Source organism: Trematomus bernacchii, unplaced genomic scaffold (assembly GCF_902827165.1).
Source record: "Trematomus bernacchii unplaced genomic scaffold, fTreBer1.1, whole genome shotgun sequence".
NCBI lineage: Eukaryota > Metazoa > Chordata > Actinopteri > Perciformes > Nototheniidae > Trematomus > Trematomus bernacchii.
Window position 1 is genome coordinate 4,226,720 of NW_022987313.1, and position 13,643 is coordinate 4,240,362.

The 13,643-nt window shown below is 43.7% G+C and overlaps 1 protein-coding gene across 5 annotated transcripts in view; it reads right to left on the minus strand.

The window, feature by feature from the left end:
* Nucleotides 1–1,144: 1,144 nt before the first annotated feature.
* Nucleotides 1,145–13,643, minus strand: part of meis2a (Meis homeobox 2a) — a 77,061-nt gene continuing 64,562 nt past the window's right edge. For 2 of the 5 annotated variants that reach the window (XM_034115275.1, XM_034115200.1), the window contains exons 10-12: nucleotides 8,487–8,545; nucleotides 6,583–6,693; nucleotides 1,145–2,942 (exon numbers count right to left, since the gene is read on the minus strand). In XM_034115275.1, coding sequence (XP_033971166.1) covers nucleotides 2,623–2,942; nucleotides 6,583–6,693; nucleotides 8,487–8,545 — 490 coding nt within the window. In that variant the 3' untranslated portion in view covers nucleotides 1,145–2,622. Of the gene's footprint in view, nucleotides 2,943–6,043; nucleotides 6,143–6,582; nucleotides 6,694–8,486; nucleotides 8,546–13,643 lie in introns of all 5 variants that reach the window. The other 3 variants (XM_034115414.1, XM_034115479.1, XM_034115351.1) reach the window with 3 other exon arrangements.

Below are 13,643 nucleotides of genomic sequence, written 5' to 3' on the forward strand. Positions count from 1 at the left end.
GCTGTTTAAGTGCACTAAAAAATGTAAAAGGTAAACAGCATTATCAAATATTAATCCTATATTTTATTATCCTTTATGCCACGTATTATTTTTTGTTGATTCAAAGTCAGCAGATAAGAAGAGTTTGTAAATTAAATTTAAAGAAAAAATGATTTAAAAAAAAAAAAAGGAGGCCTTGAATTGGACAAAGCACAAGTCTAAACTTCTATGTGAAAGGTAGAACATATTTCAGCCGAAGTGATGTTGTCATTTCTGGTTTAAGGCTATGACTTTGATGGCCGCGGGCAAACACACGCAAAGAGATAGAGAAGAGATAGCCTATCAAAGCCCAGCGGTGCACTCCCACATCTGGCCGACAGGCGGCGCTGCAAAACGGCAGAAACGAGCAGACTACACGGAGAGGGCCAGCCGTGGATCTGGATAAATCACACAGGGGACGATCCTCGCTGTATTGTTTGAAGACTAGAGTGAAGGGTGTATTTACTATATTTGACTTTTCTTTAAATTCCCAAATATAGATGATCCAGCCGTTTTAAACAAACAGAAATATCTGAAATAGTATTTTTCTATATTGTATTAACGTGTGTTTATTTATGTAAAAAGGAAATTGGGATGTTTTAAAGTAAATAAATGTTTTTTTCAGAAAATGTAATTTATTTTTGTCCCCTACATTTACGAGCTGAAAGCCACCAATTACTTTTTTTATTTTTTATTTACCACAATGTCACTCCTCACAGTTTGTCTTTTGGTGTTAAACTAAAGATCTGCTGGTGGTGAATTTGCCCCATTAATTTGTAACCTTCATTTGTGTTTGAGAGCTATTTATCATTTAGAGGACATGTTTGTGTGCTTAAATAAATTGGCATGGCAAGATATATTCCAACCATCATTTGTATTTGTCATTATAAGAGGGCATTTTAATGGGCAGTCTGGTTAAAAGGAGCTAGTGAAAATAGAGTGCTGGAAAAAGTGGTGATGTAACTCTTGAATTTTTCTGACCATTTCAAAAATGAAAGTCTTTTCGACAGGACCTGTTTTTTTGAATGATAATATATAAGCCAATAAATGTTATTACAATTACAATGGGAATGTGGATAAAGTCTCTGTTTATAACACAGTTAATCACACAAAAATCTAACAAAAATCAAAAATGAAATATTTATTACAGCATTTGTGACTGAACACCTTTTAAACATTACGTCACAGTCCTCATACAAGTATTTAATGTATTTTTGACAAAGCTTAAGGGAGACGGCATCTTATCATCTAGTGAGGAACACGTGCTGAAAAAGGAAGGAATTCATGGACATACAATATCAATGCCACAGCAGATCTGAAACTAGCAAAAACATTCTTTTTCAATTGAGGTAAACACATAGAATATCTAACATGAAACAATTAATAGACTGAACTCTGTACGAAGTTTGTTACAATATTCTCTCAGCTTTTCTTCCTCCAAAAGCATTGAGTTCATAATTTAAGTTTTTTTTTTTCCTTTTTTTTGTTTTAGGTTTTTTGGTGCATCAACCATCAAATGCTTCTCCAGTGCCGCAGAATCAACGTTTGTGTCAGTATTGTCCTTATGGCAAGAATGTTGATCCGCAGATAAAGAAGCGCTGTAGGATGTTGCTTTTCCACTATTAAGCTTCCTTCAACAGGCTCTTACCAATGAGAGTCCAGGGTACAAAAAAAATAAAATAATATTAAAATAAAAATGTATAAAACCAACACAATCCAGTGCTTGGGCAATTCAAACAAAGAACTTTTTTCCTTTAAAACCTACAGGGCAACATTCATTCATGAACCAAAAAAAGAGGGGCATGACAAATGTTCAAACTGAATCTTCTGGAAAGATCCGGTGTCATTTAGCAGCCTTTTCCCATCATGCCCTGTTCTTATGGGGGACAGGACCTGATTGCCCTCTATGGTTTGAGATGTTCCATCTTCTTGTTGTTTTTTTTCTTTTATAGTGCTGTGCTGCGAGACAGTTTCTCCTCCAGGAAGGAGCACACACAGTGTGAGAGAAAAGGTTAACCTTTAATTCTAAAACTAGCTCAGGAAACATAAACCATGTGATCAACGAAAAATGCACAAGTTTTAACTTATTTATCTATACTTTTTATACTACAGTAGTTATAACTCTTGGAGTCTTTCTGTCGTTTCTTTTTTAAATCTTCCAGAGTGATTTTATTTTAGAAGCGTTTGAGCGCGTCACATGAAAGTGTACTGAACATGTTTATGTCGGTGTGTGTGAGTTAGTGTGCGAAGAGTGTGTGTTTTTGAGTGTGTGCATATGTCCATTCTTTGCACACGTGTACGTCAAAACATCCTCTGTTGATCTCTACCAAAAGCCCAAGACTTTACAAAGTGTTCTTGTCAGCTTGGTCCTCCGTTTGGATGAAAGTAACAAAATTGACAAGTCTAAAAAAAAAAAAAGAGAGAAGATTTATCACAGCTCATCTGGAATTCTGTTTCTTTAGTGTCAAATTCTGGTCAAAAGGGTTCGCTTTTTATTCTTAAAAATAGTCTCAAAATAGGATTTATTATGGGCTGCTGCTTTCTTTTTTTAAAACTGTTTTCTTGTAATAGCTGCTGTTGTTGTGGTAGCAAAGTTCCCTTATACTATTGGGCATGGATGTCCAGGCCTTGTCCTCCAGTACTGGGGTCAATGGGAGTGAGCAAAGGGGGTCTCTGTGCAGACATGGTCATTCCTGGGTGCGACGAGGGTCCTCCATGCATCAGCATGGCGTGGTGGGGATGGTGATGGTGATAAGGATGGTGGGCGTGGGGGTGGTCCGGCAGGTACGCATGGAGAGGGGGTCCGTGTCGAAGCTGGGAGGGGTGGGAGGTCATCTGATGAGGGTTGGTGAAAGTAGGTGGGGCCATGCTCATGCCCATAGGACCGCTCTGAGGTACGTACTCCCCCGGCATGCCTGGCAGACCTGAGAGAAACACAGAAAGAGAGAAATAAATAAACACACTCAATATAACTTTTGACATGCTCCTTCAAAGGGCTAAGCCGATTTGATGACACTGCTTCAATGACTACATTGCTTTTAGCTCCGACAAGTAAAGAGAGACATTATTGCGCTGAGCTATTTTAGACTATGGTGAGTGGTTTACAATGCCCAATAGCGTTGTGGTCAGGTCTCAGGTTGGAAAATGATCCTCAGTCATCCACAGACACTGCAGTCCTGGAGGATGGGAGGGAAATCAACCGGCGGTATTGATGTGGAGAAGTGCTAATACTCTTACAAGTGGAACAGTCAATTCCCCAGCTGACTTAAGTGACAAAACCGAACAAGCGTTCTCTCAGGGGGACGAGTCTCTGTGAACATATTTGATTTAAAATCCCTTAAAGAGGTTATTAAATCATTTAGGTCTCAGTTAGCTGTACCAGAGAGCGTTAAAGGCTCGGTTCCACCCCCGAATGAAAGCATTTTAAAGCAAAACAAGGCTCTTATATGCATGGGGTGTGGGTTTTGGAAAAAGGGAAACAGTAGCAAGGATAAAAGGAAGGAAGTTAAATGAGCAAAGAAAGAACAAGCAGGTGGGGTATATTGATGATGGGATCCACTTCATATGTGTGGAGACCTCAGCATGCTGGCATCCCTCACACTGTGACAGGACCCAGGACACAGGGCCGCCTCAGCAGTGCCACTGTTTGGCTTTTCACACGCCTGTTTGTCGTAATCAGAAAGAAAAAAGCAAGATGTTGGGGGGGTTGTTCCTGGAGCCCGGGACTGGAGTATGGGAACATGGCTGGTCTACAGGCCTGGACCTTGGGGAGAGGCTAGTGAGAGCAGGGGGTCCCGCTGGAGCCAGGGGGCCTGGGTCTGAGATTGGGTCTGGGCCGACCTGCTTTGTAATGTGAACCCCTGGGGGATTAGAAGCTGTAATAGGAGGGGAGAGGTCGCTGCAAGGTCACTAGGCATGCTCACTCTCTGCATTCCTCCACCTTAGTACACTGCAATTAAGAAATTACACTGGAGGGCCCCGGTGAGGGGAAGAGGAGGAGGAGGACAGAAAGGAGAGGGGGGAAGAAAGGGGACAGCAAAGGCCAAGATTAATGACCAGTCTCATTGGTTGAAAGCTGGGCCATTTTCTAATACTCCCTTTCCATGTCAGTTCATTTGAAATGCACATGTTTGTCAGAGCAGGTCTCTTAAAACCTCACTACTGGGGTCATAAAATAAATAAATCATTCAGGGTGTTGGGGTATGATGGTTGCCCTCACCTCCATATAACCTAGAGCAGCTCCTGTTAAAAGGCCCAGCAGATGTTTTTGACACTGTAAGCTGGTAATCTCCAGTCTTGTAAGATGCAGTCATTCTGTTAAGTAGATCTGAGACCCCCCCCCCTCCTTTATTAACAAGAGTGGTAAAACCATCTGAAGACAATAACCGAGTACAGACTGGGCCTCCCTCCCTCTCCATCTCTCCATCTCTGCATGCTTGCCTCCCTCGCTGGCTGTTCACTTCTGTTATGGCACAGTGGTCCTGCTCAATGGCTGGCCATAATTAAGTACCAAATATACCATATTGTGTGGCTGTGTAATCAAATCAAGAGAGGATAATATTCCTCTGTATTAAGCTATTAATGTAATTGGTCATGAAGCATAAAGTATGTTACGTAATTAAATAGTCTCAAAATTATATAGCCCTATATTAAGAATTAGCCAACCTGAGCAAATGTTGTCTCTGTGTGGCTGTTTTAGGGAACATTGCTTCCTGATTTTTTTTTTTCATGCTGCCATTAGCAAAGACAGGAGGGGACGAGAGAAAAAAAGGGCGAGAGACAGAGAGAAACATAGGGAGAGAGAGAGAGAGAAAGAGAGAGAGATAGGAGGCAACGACTAGAGGGGTGAAATGATCTCTGTCGGCAGAATTGCTGCTGTGACCCTTTGGAAAATCCAGTCTCCATTTACATATAAAGGGTTCTTTTAATCAAGGTAAGTGTTATTATATTGTGCCTCATTGGGCAAGGGAGTTTAGGTGTTAAAATAAAATCTCTTCTGCCCTGCCGCCTTTGGGATGTGATATGTCTTGATTTTCCAAATGTCAGCACTGTGGCACTAGCGGGAGGTGGAATGGCCAGCTTAATCAGACTGCCGCCATTTAGCTGTATAGTGATTGTGTGTGTGTGTGTGTGACAGAGTCAGCGCCACAGAGAGACTGTATCTGAAAGAGATCCCATCCTTTTAGATGCAGTCATGCCTGTGTCTACAACCTTATAAATGTATCTCAATGTCTCCCTGCTCTTGTCTGTGAGACTCAGGTCAGGCTAGTCACTGGCTCCCGCCTCCCCTTAAATCGTCTCCCTCCAGTAAAAAATAATCAAAACACACAGCCCCCCCCCGCACTCATTCCTCCCTTTACACAGCTCAAACCAAACCCCCAGTGAAGGATCGGCCATGTCACCCACGGCCCGTATATCTCGCTCAGGGACCGTAATGTACTGCCGTGTTCCCGTCTTTGCATATAAGATAATTTGGGCATCAATCCTTCCCCAGACAGATTTATGTCACTCGGAGGACAGTTTCACTTCTCCTTCTTTATCGCTTCACTGGAGCCTGCTTAATTTCTCCCCGTCAGCCCCTTCCCCAGGAGATGTTATTTTTTCCCTAAATGTCCAACATTTGCATTGGCTGTCCAGGATGGGGAGAGCGATGGTGCTGTTGTGATAAATAAATGTGCACATGCCATGCCAGCTTGTTTCTTCACCTCCTTCTTGTTGTTGTTGTTCCTGTTGTCTGGCGCCACAAGTCGACGGTTCCTCTCTGTCCCGGGACGGTTCCCCCCTTTTTCCCCCCCAAGTCTTTAATTCATCCTTGGCCACTGGGCCCCCCCTTCTACCCCTAAAGCATCTTGCTTAAACATTCCTGCATACAGGCTCATAGTTGTTGGTGCTAGGGAGAAGGGTGTCGGAGCCTATTGCTAAATCATGGCCAGGGTAAGAAGGGGTAGTGCGGGTGAAGTGAAAGGAAAAAAATGAAACCCACAACCCCAACAGTTGAAAATAAGGAAAAGAGCCCAGTACTTACTTCCCCCTTTTTCTTTGCGTTTTGCTTTACAAGATGGAGGTTACATGTAGTGCCATTGCCCATCCATGCCCATATTCATCCCCATTCCACTCATAGGCCCTAGAAAGAGAAGATAAACGCCAGGAAAAGGGTCAGCAGGAGTTTGAATTATAGGGAAGAAAAACCACTGATAGAAAAGGGTAAGGGTTAGATGGAAAATGGGGAAGTGAAAGGTGTAAAGAAGTGTTTTTATTTGTGCATGCCATCCCACAAATCCCTTTGTTATGATCATTCATAAGGGATTTTCCCAGATGTGTTAGAAGCAAGACAGTCTGGGGAACTGTAAGGGGGTTTAAAGAGAAGTGTTATCGTGGTTGTGAAGCACTTGTTAGTATTAGGTTTACGTTGCCGACTCAGGGACCTGTTCCGTGCTGATGTGACTAGATCTACATGTTACAGACTAGAGATCAGTGTTGCGATAACTGAGGGTGAAACTGGTGTCCGGTAAAGCAGGCATTACGGAGGGAAAGGTGCAAAAGGACAAGAGGTGGACGACCTACCGGCGGGTCGGATCCCCATGTGTTGCTGGCCATCCAGCACGAAGCTGCCCATTGGCTGGCCCTCTGGACTGTATGCTGCTCCTTGGCTCACTGAAGGATCAATAAGAAAACCTGATTGTAGTCAAAACGTGGACATGAAAAAGGGAGGGGGGGAAGAAGAAGAGAAAACACACCAGACAATCAGCAATTGTCCCAGCTCAAGCCCAAACATACTGTAAGACATTGTGCTCATGTTTGTAGACCGCAATGACTGACGCGTGGCATGCAAACACGCATACAGTAGGTCCCAATGCATGCTAGCACACACACACACACACACACACACACACACACACACACACACACACACACACACACACACACACACACACACACACACACACACACACACACACACACACACACACACGCACACACACACACACACACACAGACCGATGTCATTCAAAACCACACTCACAGGAGATACATTGTTCTCTAAGAAGAAAGCATGCAGTTTGACAGGAAAGGAAGAATTTCAGGCAGTTCAGCGAGTCCAAATTTAAGTCAATAGTGATCTAGTCCTAAAGAAAACCCATTAAATTCTTCTTGAAAATTATTCAATTAACTGAATTATTTATCTCATAATCTGTTATAAAACAGAAGATACAGTAGTAATGAGGTTTCTCTGTTGTGTCTCGTTTTGCCTGCTCTAAGCCCTAATGAATTAAAGCTCTGTGGAGACTGTTGAAAAAAAGCGTATTCTAGGACTAAAACATAATTATCTGAGGAAATCTGTAATTTGTACAGATTAGGGGGAGCTGTTAGTCATGCTGTTTTTGTAATGATTGTTGATTGGCACATATCGGTTAAATGCTGACGAATATTTCACAGTGCACGGCATTTGTAAAAAAGTCCCCCACATTTATAAGTGCAGCTTATTTTAATCACGCTTCATGTTGGTTTTGAGCGATTTTTCATCCCGCTGTGTGGTGACTTTATAAAACGGGGAGCTTGCTAATCAACAAAAACAGCTTTTCCCTCCCCGAGACAAATTACTTGGCTTCTTTTGCAAAGCCAAAGTCAATGAAGCTTAGGTTGAGTCAATCATTCAACAGGATCACAGAGCCGTATGTTTACCACTAAGTTAGTGCTTTTTGTAATCTGACCACAATAGAAATGGAAAATGAATGCGTCATCAATTAACAATATGAAGCTTTCCATAATTTTAAAGAAATTAAGATCTCTTTCTGCGTTGGCGTTAAAACATCAAACATCAGATCTGATTTAATCTAGGCAACGTTTTAAACTCATTCTCCCTCCTAAGGGCAGTTTTCATGACTGAAAATACATTAACTGTTACTCTTAAGCTGAAAATTTGACTAAGTAGCTATGTTGAGATCCAGACGTTTAAAATGTGCTGAATGACTACTTAATATCAAAATTCTGAATTCTTGAGGGAATCAAATAAAAACGCAGCAGAAAAAGTGAGGGGAATCCCCCCCTAACCCTCGACCGGAAATAAATTAGAAACAAAACAGCTTAAAAAAAAAAAAGATAACTCGTAAATTGCTGCTAGCATTTCTGGCACTCCTCTTGTGTCCAATTAGTAATTCACAGAGAGAGTGCTAATATACCTCTCTCTCCACTTAGACTGGGAAATCTCCAATTAGAGTCAATCAGCAAACGGCCCGCACCACTGCTGAACGCATCTCATACATAGATGGAAAAGGGGATGAGGGAAGGGAGAGGAAGAGGAGGGAGTAGATGTTTTTTTGGGGGGGGGTAAGATCCCCCTTTTAAAAAAGATCTGGGCTCCAGGCATGATGTGCATGCCAGTAAAGGATTTGGGAAGGGTGTCTTCATGCTGGGGAAAGAAGGAGAGAGAAACAGTACGTAATGTCAGCTGGTCTTATTTTTTTTACCTGCTCGATTTGACTGGTCAATCATGGGCTGTACTATTCTTCTCCTGGCGTTAATGAACCTGGCAGAGGGGGGAGAAAAAACAGAGGAGAAAAACAAACGTTAAATCACCCTGCAATTCACCGCACAGAGAGATTCATCACAAGCCACCACAAAGACAAAACAGTTTTGCATGACTTAATGGCAACATTAGCCACCGAGTCCTTGAGAGAGGCGCTCACAACAAAACAGCAACAAACAAAAGGGCAATTGTATTCTGACTTGGGAACCCAGCGAGGGATACTTTTAATGTTCCTTATGATCTATTCCCCCCTCTTTTAATAAAGCTTTTGATTACGTTTGGTTGCTATGGGCACCAGGGAGACATTCCTCAAGTATTAAGTGCAGCTTGGGCACAGAAGAACCCTCAGCGTGGCACATCACTCTCTCCCTGTCTTCACTGCAGCCAGTCGCCACAGAAACTTTATCCACAGTGTACAGTGTCCTTTCTACAGCTCCTTCTCCAAAACAACGTTATTTCTGTGTTATCACCCATTGGAATTCCAAAGTAAGCTTTAGGTTAGCAAAGTGCAGGATACAAATGGTTCCTTTCATTGCTCCCCACCATCCCACCCCCACTCTACCATTCCCCTCTGTGGGACCCCCACTCTGGCTGCATTGTAGGGGGTTCTGCTCCCCTTCCAGCTGTCTAGAAATGAGGACCAGGCATGGGCCACTCCGTGCTTTCACAAGGTATTGTTATGTCAGCGAGCCCATCAATTAGGCTGTCTGAAGTTTTATCACCACCACAGCAGCGAATAAGTGCAGCTCCACAAAGCCTCCCCAGCCGGCCTTGCTCCTGTGGCTTTTCCACTGTAGAGCCGGAGGTCATCTGGAGGTGACTGCCAGCCAGGGGCAACATTTTTTAACTTAGAATGGAGATGCCCTGGGCTGCGGCAAACACAAGCTGGACACTCAGGTCGAGCAAGCATTATTTATCTCTATATCTTCCTCTTGTATCCCCCTCGTCTTCTCTCTGTGTCTTCCTCTCATTCACTTTTACATACTAAAACATAGTGTGGATTTTAGCACTACAGGTACCGCCATGTGGTTGATATTACAGATCACGTTGGAGCTGTCCAGCGTGGAGTCCTTTGCTGGTTACAAAAAAGGAGAGGAGAGGAAAAAAAAGGCCCCTCTTCTAACGTACAGGCCACGGCACCATCAGAACGGTAAAGAACTGGTCATTAGAAAGAAGGGAGAGCTGGAACCAATTTGGGCTCCTAATCCCCCATGAAGCCCTGATACCTGCCCTTACCTTCTCCAATGAACTTAAACGCCTGTAATCTGCCCGACTCAAAGTGACATGGTTAAACGTACAAAATGCACGGTTGGGAAAAGAGAGACGCGGTGCTCATTTGCCAGGGGGCATCCAGAGTGCAGGTACGCAGGGGTGCCGCGGGCCCCTGAGAGAAAAAGATGAAACGCATCCATATGAGAACGAGTAGAGAACGAAAGAGGAGGTAGGGAGGCGGGGTGCGCCAATGAGTGTTGGATTGGAAATTATATGATTGTAATGCATGGTTTGTGTTTTAAGGAAGGAATGAGGATTACGGTTTATTAACTGTGAAAGTATTTTTTGATAGAACAAAGGGGACAAAGCATTCTTAGATAGCTATGCTGTCAGAAATGCCTGCAGTTGTTAAGATAGAGAGAGTCGCTTCCAGCATCAAAACCAGCTGAGCAAGTAAACAGTAAGACATTCCTGGTGTCACACTCCCTTCTTTAAGCTCAACTAGTGCCTGCTGAAAGATATGTCCTGCTTTTTCCCTTCCTACACGCACCAAAGGGCTCAAAATCACAACCATGTGCATTCTTACCTATTCTGGGATATAACTATAAACACATCATATTTTAAATGTTCTTCCCAGGTGCTAAATTTGCCCATACGGTTTCCAGTGACTGCAGAGGAAATACTTTAAGATCAAAGTATGGATCTATAGATAATATAACATCAAACAGTATTCTTCCAATGTTGTCTCCCCCGCTTCTTACCAGCAATGTGTGACAAAAAAAAAATGCAGGAACATGTTTAGCTGTCAGCGTATTTACTCTCATTGAAATACAATTTGTTTAATTATCAAAACAGCTTATTGCCGTATTCACAAACATATGTATATTCAAATATGTTCCCCCCTGCTGCTTCTGACATGGACCTGCTTCTTGTCAACATTCCCTATTGGCCAACCACCACCATATCACACCCACACACACATTAAGGCTCTGTTTTTGTCCGCTAAACAAGTTGCCACAGTAACTAGGAGGCGATGCTGTGCAATGGAGGGAGTGGGGGGTGACTAAGGGCCCCTCTCGTGGCCTTAGAGCACCTTTTATCAGTCTGAGTAAAGCCAATTGAGATTATCAGAGCCAGTCCTGATAACACTGTTTTCTCTCAACCCGTGAGCTGCTAATGGTGTGTGCTTAGAACAACACAACCTGGAATCCTCCAGAGATGAAGCAAACTGGGATGGACGAATAGATGGACAGATCTGAGGACCCGAGGCCCTGGAGAGACACAGAGGTTGACCACAGGGACTCAGAATTCCCAACCACTCGCTAAAACATACGCATGGGCTGTAAATCTACACATCAACACCATGGACATGACCACAACCACCGCCAGTGTGTCTGTAGACTAACCAGAACACAGGAGGCTCACAGGGGACACTAGCTAAAAACCTCCAAGCCAAAGCCCATGTTTTATTATCTACATCTGGTGGTCGAGCTTATTATGGCCTGCCTCTGCTCAATGTTAGAGCACAGAAACACCAACACACACACACATGCACTCTGAGTACCTCTCAGCATGGGAACTCCATGCTGTCTTCAAACAAATAATTAAAAGCAAGGTTAGGGGGTCGTGTGGAGGTCATTCCTTGGGATACAGCTCAGAATGTGTACATTACCCCGGGAGAAAGCGGGCTGGTGGGGGCAGCGGCCAACTGCTGTTTAACGTGGGCAAGTGGCCTCCTTTAGTCTTAAACACATTTTCAAGTTGTATATCAAAAACTGCTCTTGGAGTGCTAAGAACGAGTTGGAGCGTGAATGTGAATATGTATGCACATGTCAGTCAACATGTGTGTATGTGCACAATGGCGCATTCTTTACATGCTACTGACAATTGGCCGAGAGTAGCACTTCCTGCTGACATACCCTGAAATGGCGTGAGCAACACGAGTTTACAAACACATGTATATGCACAGATACAATATGTCCACTGGAAGACCCTCGCTCCGTATACATCCTGATACAGAGTGCTAAGTTTACGAGCGCTCTGAGTGTTGTGGCTGTGCAGGCCGCAGGGGAAAATAAGCGGCAGATATGACGGATGGAGCCAGGGCAGCAGGAGTCTCCTTGACACGAGGTCTCCACGAGGCTGGATCAACACGGCATCCCTGGTTACTAATATCTGCTCACATACACAGGGTGAAAGGGGGGAGGGGGGCTTCAGAGACTGTCTGCTTAGGTGTTAAATACCCTGGCTAGCATACAATGTTATGCTATAACCCTGTGTGTGTGTGTGTGTGTGTGTGTGTGTGTGTGTGTGTGTGTGTGTGTGTGTGTGTGTGTGTGTGTGTGTGTGTGTGTGTGTGTGTGTGTGTGTGTGTGTGTGTGTGTGTGTGTGTGTGTGTGTGTGTGTGTGTGGTCTGAGACAGAAGTAGAGACTTTATTGGGAACTTACATAATCCTAAAACATGCCTCGATTTTATGAAGTCCTTTCAACTTTATGGCCCTTAAATGCAACAAACCAACTGCATTATCATCATGAAATTAAGTTGACAAACACTATGAAAGTCCTGGAACTTTGAAGATGAAATCACAGAAAACCGCTCTGTATGTCTGATACAAGGCTTGTATTTATTCTTTTTTTTCTTGCTTACTTCCTCCTCTCAATCTGTCAGAAAGGCCTTGTTTCTGGTTAACTGACTTGCAGCCACACCTGGTAACTCGCTCCTGTTGTCAGCATTCCTTCTCTGAGAAATTGTCTTGCCAAACCACCCTACCCTGGAGCACAGCCAAGAGAGGGAGAGAGAGAGAGAGAGAGGGAGGGAGCAGGAGAGCCTCGCTGCTTGACTGGCCAATTGCCGTGGAGATCGGAGGGAGTAGACCAATCAGGAGTAGGGTCACTCGTTTGACGAGTTTGCGATGAAAGACAGAAACCGAGCAAGAGCCAGTGTGAGAGCGGAGAGAGAAACAAATGCTAAACATGTCTCTTAAGAAATAACTGCAAATGTTGCCCCGTCAAGCGTGCAAAGAAAGGAGGCCGTTTTCAAATTGCATTAAAAAAAAGTTGTCGACAGTTCAGTGCCTTAACGGCTTACCTGTGCATGCCATTTTTGAGAGATCATATGCCAGGTACATGGGAGCAAGTTTCCGTTTGTCCGTCAAATTCCTGGGACCCTGTCTGTGTTTGCAGGAAGATTAGATGCAACACAATCTGAACAAGAATGTGCTGAACTCAATCCCTGATCACTGCTTGCAAACATGACTGTCCTCTGGTTCCTATTAGAGCTCATTGCTTCCATACTTCTGCTTTAGACAGAAATAAAGATTCCAAACCCCCAGCGATTGAGTCACAACTCAACGGAATCAAAGGAGGAAGGCTTTAGTTTGATCCACTCCCGCTAAAAAAAAAGCAAGTCAGGCAGAAATGAGTGAAGAACTCCGTGTCCTTTGACCAGGAAGTGCATGCAAATTAACCCCATGAGGAGAGTGTGTTTAGTATAAGCAAACCCTAATTATGGTACAGTCAGACAGTGGGGCAGTCTGGGGCTACTGAACCTCCAACACTGATCTACTGTAGTGTCAACAACACTGATTAAATCAGCTCACATGCTCCTAACAGGCCCCGTGCAACAGTTTATACATAGCTTGCCACCAGGATGAACCTACAGTATCTATGGATTTATCATAAACTATAACAAGGGAGCTTTTCACAGGCCCCACTCCTTCAGGATGGAGATAAGAGACAAAGAGATAGGGTAGGAACGGGGAAGCTTCCTCAAGCTCATCCTATCAGAGACAGAGTTTCCCCTTTTCCATCCCTTCTTCCCTTCTCTAAGTTAAAACAGGAGTCAAGAGACATAAGCTGGGCGAACATTACCTCACCCCCGTGTTTG